Raw genomic sequence first — 25,224 nt, 5'->3', positions numbered from 1 at the left:
AATACAGAAGTGATAACAATGGAGCAGGGTAAAAATGGAACGGGAATAATGGAACAGGGTAAAAATGAAGCAAATAATGATGGAACAGGGTAAAAATGGATCAGAGGTAGAAATGGATTGGGGGTAAGAATGGATCAGGGTAAATATGGATCAGGATAAAAATGGACTGTGAGTAAAAATGGATCGGGATAAAAAATTAATTGGGGGTAAAAAACAGATTGGTGGTAAAAATGGATCAGGGTAAATATGGATCGGGATAAAAAATTAATTGGGGGTAAAAATGGATCGGGGTAAATGTGGACCAGGATAAAAATGGATTGGGATTAAAAATGGATCTGGTAAATATGGATCAGGATAAGAATGGATTGGGGGTAAAAATGTATTGGTGTAAATATAGATGGGGATAAAATGGATTGGGGGTAAATATGGATCGGGATAAAAATAGAATGGGAGTAAAAATGGATCAGGGTAAATATGGATCAGGATAATAATGGATCAGGGTAAATAAAAAATGGATCAGGTATAAAAATGGATCAAGGATAATTAAATGGATCAGGGGTAAATATGGGATCAGGAAATAATGGATCAGGGTAAGGAAATATGGATCAAAAAGGATAAATAATGGATCGGTAAAAATATAGGTCAGGGATAAAAATATGGGATGGGAAAGTAAAATGGATTCGGAAATTAATGTGATCAGGGATAAAAATGGATCGGAGTCAAAAATAAAAAATGGGAAAAATCAGGGTATAAAAAAATGGATGGCTGGTAAAAATGAAAAAAATGGAACGGGATAAAAATAAAAAGGATCTGGGTAAAAAAATATGGGTATCAAAAAGGACAAAAAATGGAAAAATCAGGTAGATATGGATCAGGATAAAAAAAAAAAAAAAAATGGATCAAAAAGGGTAAAATATAGGATCGATAAAAACGGATCAGGGTAAATATAGGACAAAAAAGGGATGGGAAAAATGGATCAGGGTCAAATATGGATCAGGAAAAAAAATAAAACTGGATGGAGGGTAAAAATGGCATGGATCTGGTATAAAAATGGATCGGGAGGGTAAAAATGGTCTAGGGTAAATATGGATCAGATAAAAAATGGAATTAAAAATTGGAGGGTAAAAATGGAAAATCGGGTAAATATGGATCAGGAATAAAAATGGATCAGGGGTAAAAAAAAAAAAAAAAAAAAAAATAAATGGATCCAGGGAAATAAAAATGGATCAAGGAATAAAAAATGGGAGGTCAAAAATTGGGGTAAATATTGATCCGGAAAAATAAAATTGGGAAATTTGGGCAAAGGGTCAATATGGGATCAGGATAAAAATTGGATCAGGATAAAAATGGATCAGGGTAAATATGGATCGGGATAAAAATGGGTTATGGATCGGGATAAAAATGGGTTATGAGTAAAAATGGATCGGGGTAAATATGGATCAGGATAAAAATGGATCTGGTAAATATGGATCAGAATAAAAATGGATCTGGTAAATATGGATCAGAATAAAAATGGATCTGGTAAATATGGATCAGAATAAAAATGGATCTGGTAAATATGGATCAGAATAAAAATGGATCAGGGTAAATATGGATCAGAATAAAAATGGATCAGGGTAAATATGGATTCAGATAAAAATGATCTGGTAAAATAATGGTATCAGAAATAAAATGGATCTGGTAATAAAAATGGATCATAAAGAAAAATGGATCAGGGTATCAAAATGGAAAAATCAGGAAATAAAAATGGATCAGGGTAAATATGGATCAGAATAAAAATGGATCAGGGTAAATATGGATCAGAATAAAAATGGATCAGGGTAAATATGGATCAGAATAAAATGGTGGAAATCAGGGGTAAAAATGGAATTGGAAATATCATGGATAAAAATGGATCAAGGGTAAATTATAGGATCAGGGAAAAAAATGGATCAGGGTAAATATGGATCAGAATAAAAATGGATCAGGGTAAATATGGATCGGGATAAAAATGGGTTATGAGTAAAAATGGATCGGGGTAAATATGGATCAGGATAAAAATGGATTGGGAGTAAAAATGGATCAGGGTAAATATGGATCAGGATAAAAATGGATTATGAGTAAAAATGGATCGGGGTAAATATGGATCAGGATAAAAATGGATCAGGGTAAATATGGATCAGGATAAAAATGGATCAGGGTAAATATGGATCAGGATAAAAATGGATTCGGGAGTAAAAATGGATCAAGGTAAAAATGGATCAGGGGCAAAAATGGATCGGGAGTAAAAATGGATGTGGATAAAAATGAACCGGGAGTAAAAGTGGGTGGGGATAAAAATGGATTGGGGGTAAAAATGGATCGGGTAAATATGGATCAGGATAAAAATGGATCGTGGTAAAAATGAATCGCGTTAAAAATGGATTGGGAGTAAAAATGGATCAAGGTAAAAATGGATTAGGAGTAAAAATGGATGAGGGTAAATATGGATCGGGATAAAAAAAATGGATGGTGAGTAAAAATGGATTGGGGTAAATATGGATCAGGGTAAATATGGATCAGGATAAAAATGGATTGGGAGTAAAAATGGATCGGGATAAAAATGGATCAGGGTAAATATGGATCAGGATAAAAATGGATTGGGAATAAAAATGGATCAGGGTAAATATGGATCAGGATAAAAATGGATTGGGAATAAAAATGGATCAGGGTAAATATGGATCAGGATAAAAATGGATTGGGAGTAAAAATGGATCGGGTAAATATGGATCTGGATAAAAATGGATTGGGAGTAAAATGGATCGTGGTAAATATGGATCGGGATAAAACTGGATTGGGAGTAAAAATGGATCAGGGTAAATATGGATCAGGATAAAAATGGATTGGGGGTAAAAATGGACCGGGGTAAATATGGATCTGGATAAAAATGGATTGGGAATAAAAATGGATCGTGGTAAATATGGATCGGGATAAAAATGGATTGGGAGTAAAAATGGATCAGGGTAAATATGGATCTGGATAAAAATGGATTGGGAATAAAAATGGATCGGGGTAAAAATGGATCGGGATAAAAATGGATAGGGAGTAAAAATGGATCAGGGTAAATATGGATCAGGATAAAAATGGACTGGGAATAAAAATGGATCAGGGTAAACATGGATCTGGATAAAAATGGATTGGGAATAAATATGGATCGTGGTAAATATGGATCGGGATAAAAATGGATTGGGAGTAAAAATGGATCAGGGTAAATATGGATCTGGATAAAAATGGATTGGGAATATAAATGGATCGGGGTAAATATGGATCGGGATGAAAATGGATTGGGAGTAAACATGGATCAGGGTAAATATGGAGCAGGATAAAAATGGATAGGGAGTAAAAATGGATCAGGGTAAATATGGATCGGGATAAAAATGGATTGGGAGTAAAAATGGATCAGGGTAAATATGGATCGGGATAAAAATGGATTGGGGGTAAAAATGGATCAGGATAAAAATGGATTGGAAGCAAAAATGGATAAGAAGCCAAAATGGATTGGGAGTAAAAATGGATCAGGATAAAAATGGATTGGGAGTAAAAATGGATCAGGATAAAAATGGATTGGGAGTAAAAATGGATCGGGATAAAAATGGATCAGGGTAAATATGGATCAGGATAAAAATGGATTGGGAATAAAAATGGATCAGGGTAAATATGGATCGGGATAAAAATGGATTGGGAGTAAAAATGGATCAGGGTAAATATGGATCAGGATAAAAATGGATTGGGAGTAAAAATGGATCAGGGTAAATATGGATCAGGATAAAAATGGATTGGGAGTAAAAATGGATTGGGGTAAATATGGATCTGGATAAAAATGGATTGGGAATAAAAATGGATCGTGGTAAATATGGATCGGGATAAAAATGGATTGGGAGTAAAAATGGATCAGGGTAAATATGGATCTGGATAAAAATGGATTGGGAATAAAAATGGATCGTGGTAAATATGGATCTGGATAAAAATGGATTGGGTGTAAAAATGGATCAGGGTAAATATGGATCGGGATAGAAATGGATTGGGAGTAAAAATGGATCAGGGTAAATATGGATCGGGATAAAAATGGATGGGTTGTAAAATGGATCAGGGTAAAATATGGAATCGGGACAAAATGGATTGGGAGTAAAAATGGATCAGGGTAAATATGGATCGGGATAAAAATGGATTGGGAGTAAAAATGGATCAGGGTAAATATGGATCAGGATAAAAATGGATAGGGAGTAAAAATGGATCAGGGTAAATATGGATCGGGATAAAAATGGATTGGGTGTAAAAATGGATCAGGGTAAATATGGATCGGGATAAAAATGGATTGGGAAGTACAAAAATGATCCGGGTAAATATGGATCGGGATAAAAATGGATTGGGTGTAAAAATGGATCAGGGTAAATATGGATCTGGATAAAAATGGATAGGGAATAAAAATGGATCAGGGTAAATATGGATCGGGATAAAAATGGATTGGGAGTAAAAATGGATCAGGGTAAATATGGATCGGGATAAAAATGGATAGGGAGTAAAAATGGATCAGGGTAAATATGGATCGGGATAAAAATGGATTGGGTGTATAAATGGATCAGGGTAAATATGGATCGGGATAAAAATGGATTGGGTGGTAAATGGAAAATCAGGGTAAATATTGGATCGGGATAAAATGGAAATTGGGGAGTAAAAAAGGATCAGGTAACTATGGATCTAGATAAAAATGGATAGGGAAATAAAAATGGAATCAGGGTAATATGGATCGGGATAAAAATGGATTGGGAGTAAAAATGGATCAGGGTAAATAAAAAATTTGGAATCTGGATAAAAATGGAATTGGGATAAAATGGATCGGGTAAATATGGATCGGATAAAATGGATTGGGTGTAAAAATGGATCAGGGTAAATATGGATCTGGATAAAAATGGATTGGGAGTAAAAATGGATCAGGGTAAATATGGATCGGGATAAAAATGGATAGGGAGTAAAAATGGATCAGGGTAAATATGGATCGGGATAAAAATGGATTGGGAGTAAAAATGGATCAGGGTAAATATGGATCGGGATAAAAAATGGAATTAGGGAGTAAAAAAATGGATCAGGGTAAATATGGAAATCAGGGATAAAAATGGGATTGGGTGTTAAAAAATGGATCAGGGTAAATTTTTATTGGATTCGGGAATAACAAAATGGATAGGGGTTAAAATGGGATCGGGGTAAATAAAATGGTATTCAGGATAAAAATGGATTGGAGTAAAAAATGGAATCAAAGGGAAATAATGGATCAGGATACAAATGGGGATTGGGGGTAAAAATGGATTCGGGGGGTAAATTGGATCGGGATAAAAAATGGATATGGAGTAAAAATGGATCGGGTTAAGGATAATGGATCAGGATAAAAATGATTGGGAGTAAAAATTGGATCAGGGTACATATGGATCCAGGATAAAAATTGGATTTGAGGGTAAAATGGTCGGGGTAATAAAATGGATCAGGATAAATGAATTGGGAGTAAAATGGATTCAGGGTAAATTAAAATGGGATCAGGATAAAAATGGATCAAAAATGGTAAATATTGGGATCAGGATAAAAATGGATCAGGGTAAATATTGATGAGGGGATAAAAATGAAATTGGAGTAAAACTGGATCAAGGTAAAAATGGCTCAGGATAAAAATGGATTGGGAAGCAAATGATAAGAAAGCCAACCATTGGGATTGGGAAAGTAAAAATTGGATCAGATAAAAATGGTTGGGAGTAAAATGGATCAAGGCTGAAAATTGTAATTGGAGGTAAAATTGGGATGGGATAAAAATGGATCATGGGTAAATATGGATCAGGATAAAAATGGATTTGGGAATAAAAACTGGATCAGGGTAAATATGGATCGGGCATAAATGGATTGGGAGTAAAAAATGGATCAGTGGGGGTAAATAAAAATGGATCAGGATAAAAATGGATTGGGAGGTAAAATGGTCAGGGTAAATATGGATCCTGACAAAAATGGATTTGGGAAGTAAAAATGGCCAAAAATTGGGGTAAACATGGATCTGGATAAAAATTGGGATTTGGGAATAAAAATGGAAAAATTGTGGTAAATATGGATCGGGATAAAAATGGATTGTGGGAGTAAAAATGGATCAGGGTAATAGGAAAAAATCTGGATAAAAATTGGATTGAATAAAAATGGATCGTGGGTAAATAAAAAAGGTGGATCTGGATAAAAAATGGATTGGGTAAATAAAAGGATCAAGGGTAAATATGGAATCGGATAAGAAAATGGATTGGGATAAAAATGAAATCAGGGTAAATATGGATCTGGATAAAAATGGATTGTGGGTGTAAAAGGATAAGGGTAAATATGGATCCGGGATAAAAACAAAATTGGGATTGGGAGTAAAAATGGATCGTGGTAATATGGGTCTCTGGATAAAAATGATAGGGAATAAAAATGGATCAGGGTAAATAAAATGGAAAAATCGGTAAAAAGGATTGGGAGAAAAATGGATCAGGGTAAATATGGGATCTGGATAAATCTGGATAGGGATTAAAAAATGGGATCAGGGTAATTAAGGAAAAATCGGGATAAAAATTTGGGATGGGTGTAAAAATGGAACAGGGTAAATAATGGTATTCGGGGATAAAAATAGATTGGGAGTTAAAAATGGATCAAGGGTAAAAATTGGATTGGGAATAAAAATGGATTGGGGTGTAAAAATGGATCAAGGGTAAAATATGGATCTGGTAAAAATGGAAAAATAGGGAATAAAATTGGGAATCAGGGTAAAAATTAGGGATCGGGATAAAAATGGATTTGGGAAAAAGTAAAAATGGATCAGGGTAAATAAAAATGGATTCGGGAATAAAATGTAAAATAGGGAGTAAAACGGATCAGGGTAAATCTTGGATCTGGATTAAAAATGATTGGGTTGGGGTATAAAATGGATCATGGGTAAATATGGATCGGGAATAAAAATGGAAATGGTGGTAAAAAATTGGGATCAGGGTAATTAAAAATGGATCGGGATAAAAATGGGATTGGGAAAAGTAAAAATGGATCAGGGTAAGGATAAACTGGGATCTAGGGATAAAAAAATGGGATAGGGAATAAAAATGGATCAGGGTTTATAAAATATGGATCGGGATAAAAATGGAAAAATTGGGAGGTAAAATTGGGATCAGGTAAATATTGAAAAAATCTTGGATACAAATGGATTGGGAAATAAAATGGATCGTTGGTAAATATGAAAAAATCGGGATAAAAATGGGATTGGGTAAAAATAAAAAGGATCAGGGTAAATATGGATCTGGGCATAAAAATGGATTGGGAGTAAAAAATGGAAAATCAGGGTAAATATGTGGGATCGGATAAAATGGATAGGGAAAGTAAAAATTGGATCAGGGTAAATATGGATCGGGAATCAAAATGGAATTGGGAGTAAAAATGGATCGGGTAAAAATGGATCGGGATAAAATGGGATAGGGAGTAAAAATGGATCAGGGTAAATAATGGATCGTGGGATACAAAAAGGAAAATTGGGTGGTAAAAATTGGGATCAGGGGGGGTAATATAAAAATGGATCGGGATAAAAATGGATAGGGAGTAAAATGGATCGGGTAAATATGGATCAGGGATAAAAAAGGATTGGGAGTAAAAATGGATCGGGTAAAAAATATGGACTAGGGATAAAAAATGGGATAGGGGAAATATGGATCAAGGGAAATTAAAAAATGGATCGGATAAACTGGATTTGGGAAGGGTACAAAAAATGGATCAGGGTAAAATATGGGATCGGTGGATATGGAAAAAATGGAATATATGGGATCGTGGGTTAAAATAAAAATGGATCGGATCAAATGGATTTGGGTATATGGATCAGGTTAATAAAAATGGTCTGGAAAAAATAAAATTGGAAAAATGGGAGTAAAATGGATCAGGGTAAAATATGGATCGGGTGGATAAAAAATGGGATAGGGAAATATGGATCAAAAGGTTAAATAAAATGGATCGGGTTATGGGAAAAAATGGAGAAAAATGGATCGGGTTAAATATGGATCGGGAAAAATAAAATGGGATAAAAAAGGAGTATGGTCAGGTAAATATGGATCGGGATAAAAATGGATGGGTGGTATGGGATCAGGTGGGGTAAAAATAAAGGATCGGGAAAATAAAAATGGAATGAAAAAGGGATAAAAAATGGGATCGGGGTGGTAAATATTGGATCAGGGAGAAAAAATGGATTGGGAGTAAAAATGGATCAGGGTAAATATGGATCAGGATAAAAATGGATTGGGGGTATGGATCAAAAATTGTATAAAAAAATGGATCGGGATTAAAATGGATATCAGTAATGGATCGGTAATATGGATCGGGATAAAAAATGGATGGGGAGTAAAAATGGAATCAGGGTAAATATGATCAGGGATAAAAAAGGAATGGGATTAAAATGGAAGGGTATGGTCGGGGGTATAAAAATGGATCAGGGATAAAAATGGAAATGGGAGTTATGGTATCTGGTACAAATATGGATCAAAAAAAGGAATAAAAATGGATCAGGTAAATATGGATCAAAAAGGATAAAAACATGATCAGGTAAAAATATGGGGATGGAGGATAAAAATGGATTGGGAGTAAAAATGGATCAGGGTAAAAATGGATCAGGATAAAAATGGATCAGGGTAAATATGGATCAGGATAAAAATGGATTGGGAGTAAAAATGGGTCAGGGTAAATATGGATCAGGATAAAAATGGATCTGGTAAGGTAAAAAAATGGATCAGGGATAAAAAATGGATCAGGTTTAAATAGGGGAAAAATATGATAAAAAAAAAAAATGGTCGGGAAGGTAAAAAATGGATGTGGATAAAAATGAACCGGGAGTAAAAATGGATGGGGATAACAATGGATTGGGGGTAAAAATGGATCGGGTAAATATGGATCAGGATAAAAATGGATCAGGGTAAAAATGAATCGGGATAAAAATGGATTGGGAGTAAAAATGGATCAAGGTAAAAATGGATTAGGAGTAAAAATGGATGAGGGTTAAATATGGGATCGGGGATAAAAATGGATGGTGGAGTAAATGGAAAAATCGGGGTGGATAAAATGGATCAAGGGTAAATATGGAAATCAGGATAAAATGGAATCAAGGGATAAAAATGGAAAAATTGGAGGTAAAATTGGGATCGGGGTAAATAAAAATTGGATCTGGATAAAAATGATTGGAATAAAAATGGAATCGTGGTAAAAATCTGGATTCGAGATAAAAATGGATGGGAGTAAAAATGGATCAGGGTAAATATGGATCTGGATAAAAATGGATTGGGAATAAAAATGGATCGGGGTAAATATGGATCAGGATAAAAATGGATTGGGAGTAAAAATGGATCAGGTAATATGGTCGGGGATAAAATGGATAGGGAATAAAAATGGATCCCAGGGTAATATTGGAAAATCAGGATAAAAATGGATTGGGCAGTAAAAATGGATCAGGGTAAATATGGGATCGGGAAATACAAATGGATTGGGAATAAAGGGATCAGGGTAAATATGGATCAGTATAAATGGATTGGGAAAAAGTAAAAGGGAATCAGGGTTGAAAATATGGATCGGCTAAAAATGGATTGGGAATAAAAATGGATCAGGGTAAATATGGATCAGGATAAAAATGGATTGGGAGTAAAAATGGATCAGGGTAAATATGGATCGGGATAAAAATGGATTGGGAGTAAAAATGGATCAGGGTAAATATGGATCAGGTATAAAAATGGATTTGGGAAGTAAAAATGGATCAGGGTTAAATATGGATCGGGATAAAACTGGATTTGGGTAGTAAAAATTGGATCAGGGTAAATATGGAATCGGGATGAACAAAATGGATTGGGGTAAAAATGGATCAGGATAAAAATGGATTGGAAGCAAAAATGGATAAGAAGCCAAAATGGATTGGGAGTAAAAATGGATCAGGATAAAAATGGATTGGGAGTAAAAATGGATCAGTGGGGTAAAATATTGGATCTGGATAAATCAAATTGGGAATTGGGAAAAAATGGATCCGTGGGTAAATATTGGATCTGGATCAAAAACTGGATTGGGTGTAAAATGGATCATGGTGAAATATGGATCGGGATAAAAATGGATTGGGCAGAAAATGGAATTCAGGGTAAATTATAGGATCGTGGGATAAAAAATGGATAGGAGTAAAAATGGATCAGGGTAAATAAATTGGATCAGGGATAAAAAATGGGATTGGGAGGTAAAAAATTGAATCCAGGGTAAATAAAATTGGATCGGGATAAAAATGGATAGGGAGTAAAAATGGATCAGGGTAAATATGGATCGGGATAAAAATGGATTGGGTGTAAAAATGGATCAGGGTAAATATGGATCGGGATAAAAATGGATTGGGTGTAAAAATGGATCAGGTAGGGAATAAAATGGATCCGGGATAAAAATGAGGATAGGGAGTAAAAAATGGATCAGGGTAAATATGGATCGGGATAACAAAAATGTATTGGGTAGTTAAAAAATGGATCAGGGTAAATATGGATCAGGATAAAAATGGATTGGGGGTAAAAATGGATCAGGGTAAATATGGATCGGGATAAAAATGGATTATGAGTAAAAATGGATCGGGGTAAATATGGATCGGGATAAAAATGGATAGGGAGTAAAAATGGATCAGGGTAAATATGGATCAGGATAAAAATGGATTACGAGTAAAAATGGATCGGGGTAAATATGGATCAGGATAAAAATGGATTGGGAGTAAAAATGGATCAGGGTAAATAAAATGGATCAGGAGAAAAATGGATTAATGATCTAAAAAATGGATCGGGTAAATTATGGATCAGGATAAAAATGGATTGGGAGTTGAAAAACTGGAATCAGGGTAAATATTGGCAAGCGGAAAAATGGATTTAAAATGGATTATGGTAAAAATGGATCGTGGGGTAAAATATGGAATCGGGATAAAAATGGATTGGGAGGTATTAAAAATGGATCATGGGTAACTCATGGATCATGGAGTAAAAATTTAGGTAGGGAAAAAAATAAAAAAGGGCGGTAAAAATCACAGGGTAAATATGGAATCATGGATACAAATAAAAATGGATTGGGAGTAAAAATGGATCAGGATAAAAATGGATTGGGAGTAAACATGGATAAGGTTAAAAATGGATTGGGAGTAAAAATGGATTGGAGGTAAAAGTGGATCGGGGTAAAAATGGATCAAGGGTAAACATGAATCGGGAGTAATAATGGATGGGGGTAAAAATGGATCAGGGGCACATATGGACCAGGGGTAAAAATGGATAAGCAGTTAAAATGGATTTGGGGTAAAAATGGATTGGGAGTGAAAATGGATCGGGGTAAAAATGGTTGGGCAGTAAAAACAAAATGGATCGGGGTAAAAATTGGATCGGGAGTAAAAATGGATGGGTGGTAAAAATGGATCGAGAGTCAAAAAAGGTCAGGGTAAAAATTGATCAGGATAAAAATGGATTAGGGTAAAAATAGATGGGCAATAAAAATGGATCGGGGTAGAAATGGATGGGCGATAAAAATGGATCGTGGGTAAAAATGGATCAGGGGTAAAAATGGATCGGGGTACAAATCGGGGATGAAAATGGATCGGGAGTAAAAATGCATCGAGAGTAAAAATGGATGGGAGTAAAAATGGATGGGAGTAAAAATGGATGGGAGTAAAAATTAATGGGGGTTAAAATGGAAAGAGAGTAAAAATGGATTGGGAGTAGAAATGGATCAGGGGTAAAAATGGATATGGGGTAAAAATGTATCGGGAGTAAAAATGGATCAGGAATTAAAATGGATTTGGGGGTAAAAATGGATCGGGAATTAAAATGGATTGGGGGTAAAAATGGATCGGGAATTAAAATGGATTGGGGGTAAAAATGGATCGGGAATTAAAATGGATTTGGGGGGTAAAAATGGATCGGGAATTAAAATGGATTGGGGGTAAAAATGGATCGGGAATTAAAATGGATTGGGGGTAAAAATGGATCGGGAATTAAAATGGATTGGGGGTAAAAATGGATCGGGAATTAAAATGGATTGGGGGTAAAAATGGATCGGGAACTAAAATGGATCGGGGTAAAAATGGATTAGGGGAAAAATGGATCTGGAGTAAATATGGATTTGGGGGTAAAAATGGATCGGGAATTAAAATGGATTTGGGGTAAAAATGGGATCGGAATTAAAAATGGATTGGGGTAAAAATGGCTCGGGAATTAAATAAATGGATTAGGGGTAAAAATGGATCGGGAATTAAAATGGATTGGGGGTAAAAATGGATCGGGAACTAAAATGGATCGGGGTAAAAATGGATTAGGGGAAAAATGGATCTGGAGTAAATATGGATTTGGGGGTAAAAATGGATCGGGAATTAAAATGGATTGGGGGTAAAAATGGATCGGGAATTAAAATGGATTGGGGGTAAAAATGGATCGGGCAATGTTAAAATGGATTTGGGGGTAAAATGAATCGGAATTAAATGGATTGGGGGTAAAAATGGATCGGGAATTAAAATGGATTGGGGGTAAAAATGGGATCGTATTAAAATGGAATTTGGGTCAAACATGGAAAATGCTGAAACTAAAATTGGATCGGGGTAAAAATGGAATTAGGGGAATAATGGAAAAATCTGGAGGTAAAATTATGGATTTTGGGCGTAAAAAATTGGGATCGGGAATTAAAATGGATTGGGGGTAAAAATGGATCGGGAATTAAAATGGATTGGGGGTAAAAATGGATCGGGAATTAAAATGGATTGGGGGTAAAAATGGATCGGGAATTAAAATGGATCGGGGTAAAAATGGATCGGGAAATAAAATTGGATTTCGGGGTAAAAATGGGAATTAAAGGGGAGGGGGAAAAATTGGGATCTGGACGTAAAAAATAATGGAAAATTTGGGGGTTAAAAAATGGTCGGGAATTTAAAAAATGGAATTGGGGGTAAAAAGGATCGGGAAATTAAAAAATGGATTGGGGGAAAAATAAAAATTGGGGGAAAAATCGGAAAATAAAATGGTTTGGGGGTAAAAAAATGGATCGGGGAAATTAAAAAGGATTGGGGGTAAAAATGGATGGGGGGAATTAAAATGGAGGGGGGTAAAAATGGATCGGGAATTAAAATGGATTGGGGGTAAAAATGGATCGGGAAAATTGGGGGTAAAAGGTAGGGGGTAAAAATGGACGGGAAATTAAAATGGATTTGGGGGTTAAAAATGGATCGGGATTACTAAAAATGGATCGGGGGAAAAGGTTTGGGGGTAAAAAGGAGGGTAAAAGGGGAAAATGGAAAAGGAATTGGGAAAAAAGGTAAATTTAAATTGGAATTTGGGGGGTTAAAAATGGATCGGAATTAAAATGGGGATTGGGGGGTAAAAAATGGATCAGGAATTAAAATGGATTGGGGTAAAATGGATTCGGGAATTAAAATGGATTGGGGGTACAAATGGATCGGCAATTAAAATGGATTGGGGGTAAAAATGGATCGGGAATTAAAATGGATTGGGGGTAAAAAATGGGGATCGGGAAATTAAAAGGATTGGGGGTAAAAATGGTCGGGGGAATTTAAAAATGGATTGGGGGTTAAAAATTGGATCGGGACAAACAAAAAATGGATCGGGGTCAAAAAATGGATTAGGGGGAAAAATGGGAATTGGAAAAGTAAATATGGATTTTGGGGGTTAAAAAATGGATCGGGAAATTAAAAATGGATTTGGGGGTAAAAATGGATCGGGAATTTAAAAGGATTGGGGGGTAAAAATGGATTCGGGAATTAAAAAGGATTGGGGGGTTAAAAGGATCGGGGAATTAAAAATGGATTGGGGGTAAAAATGGATCGGGAATTAAATGGATTGGGGGTAAAAATGGATCGGGAAATAACAAAAGGATTGGGGGTTTAAAAATAAAAAATGGATCGGGGGGGAATTAAAATGGGATTGGGGGTTAAAAATGGATCGGGAAAACTAAAAATGGATCGGGGTAAAAATGGATTAGGGGTTTGGAAAAAAGGGAATCGGGAGTAAATATGGATGGTAAAAATGGATCGGGGGAATATAAATGGATTGGGGGTAAAATGGATCGGGAAATTAAAATGGATTGGGGGTAATAATGGATTAGGGATAAAAATGGAATGGGGGTAAAAATGGATCGGGAATTAAAATGGATTGGGGGTTAAAAAATGGATCGGGAAAATTAAAAATGGTTGGGGTAAAATGGGATCGGAATTAAATTGGATTGGGGGTAAAAATGGATCGGGAACTAAAATGGATCGGGGTAAAAATGGATTAGGGGAAAAATGGATCTGGAGTAAATATGGATTTGGGGGTAAAAATGGAACGCGAATTAAAATGGATTAGGGGTAAAAATGGATCGAGAGTAAAAATGGATCGGGAACTAAAATGGATCAGGGTAAAAATGGATCTGGAGTAAATATGGATTGGGGGTAAAAATAGATCAGGGGTAAAATTAGATTGGGAGTAAAAATGCATGAGGGGTAAAAATGAATAGGAGTAAAAATTGGTCAAGGGTAAAAATGGATCGGGGATAAAAATAGATTGGGGTAAATATGGATCGGGAGTAAAAATGGATCTGGGTAAAAATGGATCAGGGTAAAAATGGATCATGGTAAAAATGGATCAGGGATACAAATGGATTTGGGTAAAAATGGATCAATTATAAAAATGGATGGGAGTAAAAATGGATCGGGGGTAAAAATGGAACAGGATGAAAATGGATCCAAAGTAAAAATGGATAGGGGATAAAAATGGATCGGGGTAAAATTGGATGGGTAGTAAAAATGGATTGGGGGTAAAAATGGATCAGGAGTTAAAATAGATCAGGGATAAAAATGGATCGGGAATAAAAGTGGTTCAGGGTAAAAATGGATCAGGGGTGAAAATGGATCAGGGGTGAAAATGAATCAGGGGTGAAAATGGATCAGGGGTAGAAATGGATCAGGGGTGAAAATGGATCGGTGGTGAAAATGGACCGGTGTAAAAATGGATCAGGAGTAACAATGGATGGGAAGTAAAAATGCATTGGGGGTAAAAATGGATCAGGGTTGAAAATGAATCAGGGTAAAAATGGATCAGGCGTTAAAATGGATTAGGGGTAAAAATGGATCGGGAATAAAAATGGATCGATGGTAAAAATCGATCGTCGTAAAAATGGATCAGGAGTAAAAATAAATCAGGGTAAAAATGGATCGGAGTTAAAATTGATCGGGAGTAAAAATGGATCAGTTAAAATTGATTGGGGTTAAAAATACATTGGGAGTAAAAATCGATCGGAGTTAAAATGGATAGGTGTAAAAATGAACAGGAGGTAAGATGCACAGGTGTAAAAATGAAGAGGGGGTAAAATGGATAGGGGGTAAAATGAAGAGGGGTAAAAATGAACAAGACGCAAAATGGACAGGGGGTAAAAAGGGTAGGGGGTAAAAATGAACAGGGGGTAAAATGCACAGGATTGCATATGAACAGGGGTTAAAATGAACAGACGGTAAAATGGGCAGGTGCAAAAATGAACAGTGTAAAATGAACAGGGGGTAAAATGGACAGGTGTAACAATGAACAGGGGGTAATATGGGCAGGGGTAAAAATGAACAGGGGATAAAATGGACAGGGGATAAGAATGAACAAGAGGTAAAACAGATAGGGGGTAAAAGTGAACAGGGGGTAAAATGCACATGTAAAAATGTACAGGAGGTAAAATGGGCAGGGGTAAAAATGAACATTTTTACACGTTATTTTTTACCTGTTCATTTGATCCCTTTATTATTTTTTACCCCATTGTTATTTTATAGCGTGTTTGTTTTTTTTTTTTTTTTTTTTTTTTTGACATCCATTCATTTTTACCGTGTTAATTTTTACACCCTATTTTTTTACTGCAGTTCATTTTTATCCCTGTTCATTTTCACCCCTTTTTATTTTTATCCCGTCCCTTTTTTCCAGCGGTTCATTTTTGTTCCTATTCATTTTTAACTCCCGTTATTTTTACCATATTAATTTTACCCTCTTATTTATATCACTTTAATTTTTTGTCCGTTATTATTACCCCGTTATATTTACCACTGCCATTTTTTACACCCTGTTAGTTTTTACCCATTATTTTTTACCTCGTTCTTTCTCCCGTTATTTTTTATCCCATATTTTTTATCCCTGTCATTTTTTACCACCTATTATTTTTACCTCTTGCCATTTTTCACACACTGTTATCAATACCCCATTATTGTTTACCCCGTTATTTTTTACACCCTGTTACTGTTTACCCCTTTTATTTTTTACCCATTATTTTTACCCCTCTTTTATTTTTACCCATGTTATTTTTTACCCTTGTTATATACTCATAAAATGTCAGGGTACATGCGTCAGAGCCGGTTTGTTTATGCTCGAGTAAATTAATATAAACAGAGAGAGAGAGAGAGAGAGAGAGAGAGAGAGAGAGAGAGAGAGAGAGAGAGTTGCACAACTATCACAAAACATTATTTACATGGTGTAGCCACCACTTAGGAAGTATGAGCTTCATGCTTGTTAGAGGTATCAGAGTCAAATATGAAAAATGAACCTACAACGGGTTTGATTATTGCTTGTAAATTTCTCCCTAATGTCTCCGGCTAGTAGTCCCTCTGATATCAGGAAATCGTAATTCAAATTTCTTGTTGTTCTGGTTGACCCCAGCTGAGAATAAAGGACGTTTTCTCAAACGCAAAAAAATTCTTAACTCTATATCGCCATAAATACACTGGCTTTTGTTAAAGAATAATTTCAGCAAATTCCCGCAGGCATTCGTACTATAAAAAATGAAGCTATCGTCTATAGTTTTTTTTTTATAAAAACAACGTCTTCAAATCTGGCATTTCTGAATATGGATGCTTCTTGGTAAATGACACAAGGTGTGCCCACAGATATATCTATGGGTGTGCCCTGATACCATACACCATCAGTTAATTGTCAAGTATAAGTTCCAGTTAGGATTTCCATTAGATAACAGTAAATAGTGTTACTACATATATACAATTTATCCAGTTACGGATAATTTCAGTGGTTCCTGTTTGACCTTATAAGGTCATGTCGAGCCAACGGGGATACAGGTCAGCGCCCTCTTCTTACGTCCAAGTGTTTATTTGTTTGCTTTTACTTATTTAAAATAAGCTGCAGGTACATAAGCATCTTACATTCTTAGATTTAGGAACTATCATTAAAAGTCAACTCAATGTTTGTTTATGAGTAATGATTGTGGTCGAAAATTATCTGCGGACATAAATATTACGTTAAGCGAAGAATAATAACTACATTTGAATTTTTTCTCCTTTTTTTGCTTGTTTGTCTGAGCAATATCTTTGAGAGTACATTGTAAAAGTCATTTTCAAGTAAGGAAGATGTAACTGTCCTGTCTTTGTTTATCATAGATATTCTTCGTAAGTGGTGACAGATATGATCATGTTCGCATTACTATGAGCAAAATAAATGGTGTTTGAATTTCCGGATGCTCTCTAAGCTAACCCAAAAGGTTCAAAGAAAACAAAACCAGTTGACCATTAAAGGAACACGCACGACGAGAGAGAGAGAGAGAGAGAGAGAGAGAGGATACTTCGCTTTCGATAATTCCTTTACGAACATTCCAACCACTTTAAACTACAGAAAGGAAACAAGTTCACTCGCACTAACTGACTTTTTCCAATCTTCCCCCCCCCCCCCCTCCCCCGGCCCTACACCTCTACCCGTTGAGGAGCGCCACCTAGACCGAAGGCGAAGCCAAGTCACGCCTGGGCTGTTCTCAAGCGACGAGAGACCGCTATCCGAGCTCAAGCCCCGAGAGTATTAGCATACAAATGACCTCGGCCTTTCTAGTTTTTCCTTCCATCTATGATAAGACAGCGGTGTCCGAGAACCCATTACGATGCTCCCTGTCTGATTCACCGTGAAATATGTGCCACGAACAATGAGCACTAACAACCCTAACCACTGCTCCCTTATGGCACCATGTAGGCCTATGTCTGAAGCAGACCGACACAAATTAACTTTAATTTCTCTCGGGACACCAGATGAGTGGTTTTGCCCATCGGAACGGCCAACTGGCTGACATGAGAAAACGAAGGTCACTGGAGACGTTTTCCTTGACAGGGAGAGTCTCCCAAGACATGAAGGTCACTGACATATTCATACTTTCTAATGGAATCACGGATGAAGACACATTTTCAGATTACTCTTATATTAGCCTATCTATATCTACAAAGAACGTTCGCCAGCAACCCGTACATATTTCCACAATTGTACTCTATCGGTTTTAAAAGATGCTTCTGCAATAGGCCTAAATGGGAGCCTGAATTACTATACAGTTTCACTTCATGTAACCAAAGAGCCTTAGCATTGAACCTCTTAGTTAATCACTATCTTCCTGCCTCCTTAAATCTATGGATAAAATCTCGAGCCAATTGGTAAACAATACAACTGAGCTCTACCGCTATAAGATCTGGAATTCGTAAACGAAATGGAAACAGATGTCACAAAACTGAGGATATTCCATCCCAACGGGAACTATCAAGATCCATACAGAATATGATTATTAATAACTTAATAATTAATTGTTTATCATGAAGTTCAATTTCTTAAAGCAATCCAGACTCATGCCTTACGACAAATGCATGCTTGCAAGAAAGTATTCTAGGTCTTGTGATATATTTCTGGATATCCCTAGGTATTACATCCAAGACAGAGCTGACAAAAGGTAATGAGTTCAAACTTGCCAATTGGAACTAGGTGCTGTCCTTGACTTTATTAACAACAAGGCTCTTGTATACACTATAAGCGCCGCAGTGGGATCATTCATAGCCTTGTAATAACCAGTAGCATAACCTAACGGTTGCATCATGGTTTGACAGTGATGTGAAATCTGACTATCACTCGAGAAACATGCTATGAGGCAGTTTTTAACAACTGTATATCACGACTGAAAATGATCGACTTTCAAATTGCGATAATATTGTTTTCTAAGAGACAATGGCATTACATTTTTTAACTAAAGCTAATTCTATGTAAATTATACCATGAAAAAAAGTATTACTCTCACAGATACTATATTTGGAAATATGTGAGGGTATGTAATTTTTTTAAAACAAAAACAAATAGGTGTGGTTAGAGGAAATTTTTACTATTGCCTCACATTCTTGTCAAACAACATAAGATAACAACACAAGCAATATGATGATGGTGTTATGCTTTATGGTATAACACCATCATCATATTGCTTGTGTTGTTATCTTATGTTGTTTGACAAGAATGTGAGGCAATAGTAAAAATTTCCTCTAACCACACCTATTTGTTTTTGTTTTAAAAAAATTACTACATATTTTTAAAAAATCACACAGGTAAGAAACAGCAGTAAAAATTAATAAACATGCCATGGAATATGTTAAAAAGAAGCTGTACAAATGTGTGAAGAATGATTAATAATAACTATGGTGATTACAACAAAAACTTCTCAAAAAAACCAAAACTGTCACAAACTATCAAGCAGCATTAATAAACATGGTGTATGTTAATAAAAGTTCTAACCAACCTGTGAATACTAATTAACGATGAAGAAAACTGATTAATGAAAAATAAATTCTAAGAACACTGTGAACAATGATTGATGACGAATGTATTGATTCAATTTCCAACAATGTCTAAAAAAGTAATGTTATACCTACTTATTAAACATTAATGAATATAAAATAGTTCTAATAATAATCCTAATAAACTTATAAGTAGTAATCAGGAATGATAATGGTGATTAAAAATACGAAATAATCATTAATGAATGAAAAAAAGATAGACAATGAAAACAATAGTTTTACTCACCAAAATCTGAGAAGTTCTTGTCTTGTTTATTTTTGTTGAGTGCTCAGTTGTAATAATCCATAGACGGTCAGGGGCCATCAACATGGAGTTGGGGTGGTTGGGTGGGGGGTTTGGTGTTGATAGGACTAGCCAAAAATTTTTATTTGAAGTAAGCAGACACAAAAACAGGGACTAGGCTTGCTCTGCTGTAAGTCTATGGCAGCAGAGATCCAGTCATCAGGGTTTAGCAGTCTTCATGGCACTGGAAGCCTCAAATATTTTTTATCACTGTTCCTTCTTGTTCTTGTTCAGGGTGAGTTTACAGGTGTAGTGACTGGAACAAACTGGTAGAAGTTGCATGTAGTTATGCATACCTTGTTATTTTTCTAATCTTGGGGTCCATGTCTGTTAAATCCTTTACTGTTGTTCCTCAATGTCCACTTCTTGCCATCTTCAGTCTTAGATCGCCTCCTGCTGATGAGTTCCCTTTGAATAATTAATCAGTTATGCTGTTTGCAACTTACTGTCCCTGTAAACTACTCCACGTGGGACATTGTACTTAATGAAAATAAATGATAGGGTTACAAACTAACCTAACCTAGGGCACCAGGTCCTACCCTGGCACCCCACTAACATAACCTAAGTTAGCTACCAGGCTTTTACTCAGTACATGATGTTAGTCTAAAAACCATTAATAAACATTACCTTTACCATTCTCAGAAACTACATAGCTTATTATGGGGAATTTGGAATACCTACGTATATCTTTGCATTTCACTTTTGCATTTTCCTCCATCCAAAAACCCCAGGTTTCCCTCTGTGGTACCCATACTTATAGCCTACTTAGTATTTACTGCCACAATGAACACAAGAAATGTTGAAAACACAAACTAACACTAACTGGTGAAACTTAGCCTAGAACAAAAGAACCAATCAGGCTCCAGTGTTGTTCATATACCCACATTTCCACACGAGATTGAAAAAAGACATTTCCTAATAACACTTTGGGACAAACAAAATCGATATGGGGCCACACTTGCTTGACCATTGCTGCCTAAACAAAGAACTTGAAGACCAAGTAGGTAACACTAGGCATGTTCATCTGCGAATAATCTCATTAAAAGTTAAATTGCTGTAATATTCCTATGAATTTTGTAACATGCATATTAAAGAGCCTTTATGGTAATTTAAAAAAAACTTCAATACTGAGGTCTGGTATTAGTGTTTGTTTGTTTGTATGGTGCTTTTACGTTGCATGGAACCAGTGGTTATTCAGCAACAGGACCAACGGCTTTACGTGACTTCCGAACCACGTCAAGAGTGAACTATCACCAGAAATACACATCTCTCACTCCTCAATGGAATGGCCGAGAATCGAACCCGCGACCACCGAGGTGGGACGCTAATACCATACCAACCAGGCCGCTGAGGCGCTCTGGTATTAGTGTGAAATGGGCCTAATACTAAGTTTTGTTAGGGCGCGCCATGGTACTTTTTAAGTAAAGTAAAAAAAAAAGTAAATAAATAATAATATGAAGGCCTAGGTAGTTATTGAAATAAAACGGGCTTATTATCAAGCTTTTTTCCTTTTACTTCCTCATACTTCTTTCTAATGAAAACCATATTCTTTGAAATCTTGGATTAAAGTCAATAGCCCCTGTGGGATTATTCCATATGCATACGTTTCATCTACAGAATATAGGTAGCTAATACTAATAATTTGGTAGGCCGGGCTAAGGTGGTGCTAATATTTGACTTCATAGCCTAACTGATGGGGAATGATACACTCGCCCACACGTAGGCTAGGGGCTGCTATTGGCCACAAGGGGATGAATGAGCCATCCTATTCTGTGTCACTATTACTATCATCTGTTGAGTTGAGTCACTGTCAATTGGCTATACTTATCGTAATACCAGGCCTAACGCGATCTATACTCTGTTTTTTTCCATCTGTCCATCCGCCTATGGTGTTTGCGCATGGCAACATTACGTCCCGGGCTTTATATAATATCCTATTTCGAATATTAACGGTGTAATTCGCTTACAGTAAATTATTAAAACACTTTTCAGTTGCAAATGTACACCCAGATATCCTTTATTTACCTAAAATTTAGACATAACGTAACTTATTTAAGCACGGGACGCAGTGTTGCCATGCGCGACCACCACAGGCGGATGGACAGATTGAAAAAAAAGAGTATAAGTATTTTCTTTTTTCACACACTCTGTCCCTCTACCTTTTCCTTCTCTCTAATGTCGGCTTTTCTCCTAGACTCGCGCTTATTATAACACTGTCTATCTCGATAACACTATCATCGGGATCTGTAGAGGAAAAAGGTCCATTATCATCACAATCATCATCTGATTGTGAAACATCAATGGGGAGAGGTTCTTCAAAGGCACCAAATCCTACTGACACAGAGCTAGGCTTATTTTTCCACACTAGGCCTATCCAGGGATTGCTCAGACGTCAAACGCTCATATGGAATGTAAGTTGTCTAAACGCATTAAGAATACTAACGATAATAATAACGTTAAAATATCAGACAGTGGCGGCAAATCCATGAATACTGGGAATACTGACTGCTGATTGGTTCTCAGTTACACTATAACAAAAGCGTTGATTGGTCCAATTTCTTCTCGGGGATTTGAAATCACCCTCTGTTATAGATAATCTTTCCAACGGCCCTCCAGAATGTATGGTGCGTACTGCATAGATAGGGTGGGGGTGGCCGGCCTTACGACGTACAACGTAATTTTCGAAGACGGTAATTACTTTCAATGCGTCACAGACGGTGCGTAGAATTATTCTTTATGCCTTGTTTTTCTCGAATGCTTCAAGAGAACACTATACTTAAAACGGATGTACTGTACTATTTGATTATTATGAGATTTTTACACTATTTTGTTTTATTTTACCTACTGGCTTCCAAAATGATTTCATTATTTTGTTTTATTTTCCCCACTGGCTTCCAAAATGACTTCACCCAAAATAAATAATTAAATATATAACTCCCTTTTGCCAACACAGACTTGAAGAGGAATATTATTCCTCCCGATTGTTAGCAGCATCTACAAATTATTAAATTCTTATCGGCCAGACAAAATTTCCAGCAAAACCTTTTACGATTTTGCCCTTCATAAAAATACTGCTAATTCAGTCATATTACAGAACTATCTTTAGTTTCCGGTAATTCTAAGCAATAACTCCGCACGGACTGCAAGGAACGGTCCCGCGAATACTAAAGCCACTAGGAATTGGGGCGTCCAATGTATTTCGCTGTGTTTAGTACAATAGTAGATTCACATCAACCGTGCATTTGATGTCTTGGCCCGTCCCTTACGACGCTCATGATCGGCTGTTGATAAGACAATCACAGGGCTGGAAACTCTCAGTCTCTCTCGAGAGTTCACATGGGTATGATCTGTGTTCCGCCTCTCCTGAGGGATACATCTTTTAGTCTCTTTTGAGAGTTCACATGGTTATGATCTATGTTCCGCCTCTCCTGAAGGATACTTTTGAAAGATGTATCCCTCAGGAGAGGTGGAACATAGATCCTACCCATGTGAACTGTCGAGAGAGACCGAGAGTTTTCAACCCTGTGACAGCGATGCCGTTTTTTCTTCACAACATTGGCTTTTAGCAGTTCTTCTAATTTAACGTTATTTATGATTTAATGGTTAGAATGCGTATTTTCCGATGTAGAATTATTTACCATGGCGTAAAAAAAAAAAAAAAAAAAAAAAACTACACCACTAGCTTAACATAAAGTATTTTTGACGAAGAAAAATAAAGGATCTCAATAAAATTCATTTGTATAAATAAACGGGATTTGTTTTATAACTTTATTTTTATAATAAAACATAAAAAGGCAAAGTGAAGAATTATATTCCTCAGTGCCGTGGCCTGTGGTCGGAAAAGCCGCGGAGGGCTGCCAGATGTCACCAGAAAGTCACACTAGGACGAAATTCCTCAAAACGGCAACCCTGCCCTGTGATTGGCTTATCAACAGCCAATAGCGAGCGTCGTAAGGGACTGGCCAAGACATCAAATGCACGGTTGGTGTGAATCTACCATAGTCCCAAAAATAACGGTAAATTCTTAATAAACAACCCAAATACTATAAGACACTGTAATTCCCAAAGAAATACCCGACGCGGAATTACCACCTGGACCTACCATATTTTCTAATAAGAAATGTATTGTGCTGTCCGTCCGCACTGTTCTGTCCGCACTTTTCTTACCTCCCTCAGATCTTAAAAACTAATGAGACTAGAGGGCTACAAATTGGTATGTTGATCTTCACCCTCCAATCATCAAAACATCCCAAATTGCAGCCTTCTAGCATCAGTAGGTTTGCTAAAGGTTAAATCTAGCTATAATCGTGCGTCTGGTAACAATATAAGCCAGGCCGTCACCTGGCCATTGTTAAAGTTTCATGGGCTGAGGCTCATACAGCAAGTTACCGAGACCACCGAAAGATAGAGCTATTTTCTGTGTCGTTGATTATAATGATGTACAGAAAACTCGATGGCGCCGAAGAAACTTCGGCGCATTTTTTACTTTTTTCATTACTGAATTTAATAATTATTTTCTTAAACCTTGGCTACTGACACTCACAAAAGCAAAGACTGACTCAGAAAGATAATGGGAATTTAAGGTTATTTCTTATGAATTATTGCCCAAAAGTAATAGTCTCTCTCTCTCTCTCTCTCTCTCTCTCTCTCTGTGAGTGTGTGTCACTGTCTTCTACGTAGTCCAGACAGTATCATGGCTGATTATCCTCATTTGCATATTACACGAAGGCACCGGTTTAAGCTAAGTCTCTACTGTATAATATCATAAACATTTTGATAACTTAAACAAGAAAAAAATCAATATCTCTAAGTTATGAATATAATCACTGCAAGCTTATCATCTTAAATTATTTAGTTATTATAATGATATTACTATAATTACGCAAGGAAAGAGAGTAATTATTAGTCATTCTTAACAAATTTAAGTAAATATAGATTTAGCTCCAAACGTAATATATTTGAAAGCATTCTTTAGGCCTAACGGATGGGGCAATGGATGACAAAAGCCTACAACGAACATCTGCAAATAAGGAAACTATTAGAAAGAAAAAAAAGGTGTATATAAAAAAACAAAGGGAGTAGAAAGTTCCGTAGCACCGGTTCCCCAAGTCACCCGCTGTCTGCTTCGGAGGTTTTTGGAATTGAAATGTTTTCGACTCAAATTCTTTCGTGAAGATGATTAAGCGAACCAGTGTCTGAAGTCGACAGATGCATTGAGATATCCTTCTCCAACGAGGGGGGCGGGGGGGGGGGATTACTGTTAGTTTGAGCCACTGTTTTGGTTGCAGATTTA

At 36.3% G+C, this 25,224-nt stretch overlaps 1 protein-coding gene across 3 annotated transcripts in view; it reads right to left on the bottom strand.

Annotated features, from left to right (window-relative positions):
* The window catches only part of LOC135208663 (dynein axonemal intermediate chain 4-like), a 140,771-nt gene extending 118,353 nt beyond the window's left edge, over window positions 1–22,418 (bottom strand). For 2 of the 3 annotated variants that reach the window (XM_064241085.1, XM_064241087.1), the window contains exons 1-2: window positions 22,375–22,418; window positions 19,875–20,327 (exon numbers count right to left, since the gene is read on the bottom strand). In XM_064241085.1, coding sequence (XP_064097155.1) covers window positions 19,875–19,958 — 84 coding nt within the window. In that variant the 5' untranslated portion in view covers window positions 19,959–20,327; window positions 22,375–22,418. Of the gene's footprint in view, window positions 1–19,874; window positions 20,328–22,090; window positions 22,317–22,374 lie in introns of those variants that run through there. The other variant, XM_064241086.1, reaches the window with a different exon arrangement.
* Window positions 22,419–25,224: the final 2,806 nt, after the last annotated feature.

The sequence above is a fragment of the Macrobrachium nipponense genome, chromosome 35 (assembly GCF_015104395.2).
Source record: "Macrobrachium nipponense isolate FS-2020 chromosome 35, ASM1510439v2, whole genome shotgun sequence".
NCBI classification, from domain to species: Eukaryota; Metazoa; Arthropoda; class Malacostraca; order Decapoda; family Palaemonidae; genus Macrobrachium; species Macrobrachium nipponense.
The sequence above is the reverse complement of the archived record's forward strand: the minus strand, read 5'-3'. Positions and strand labels throughout refer to the sequence as shown.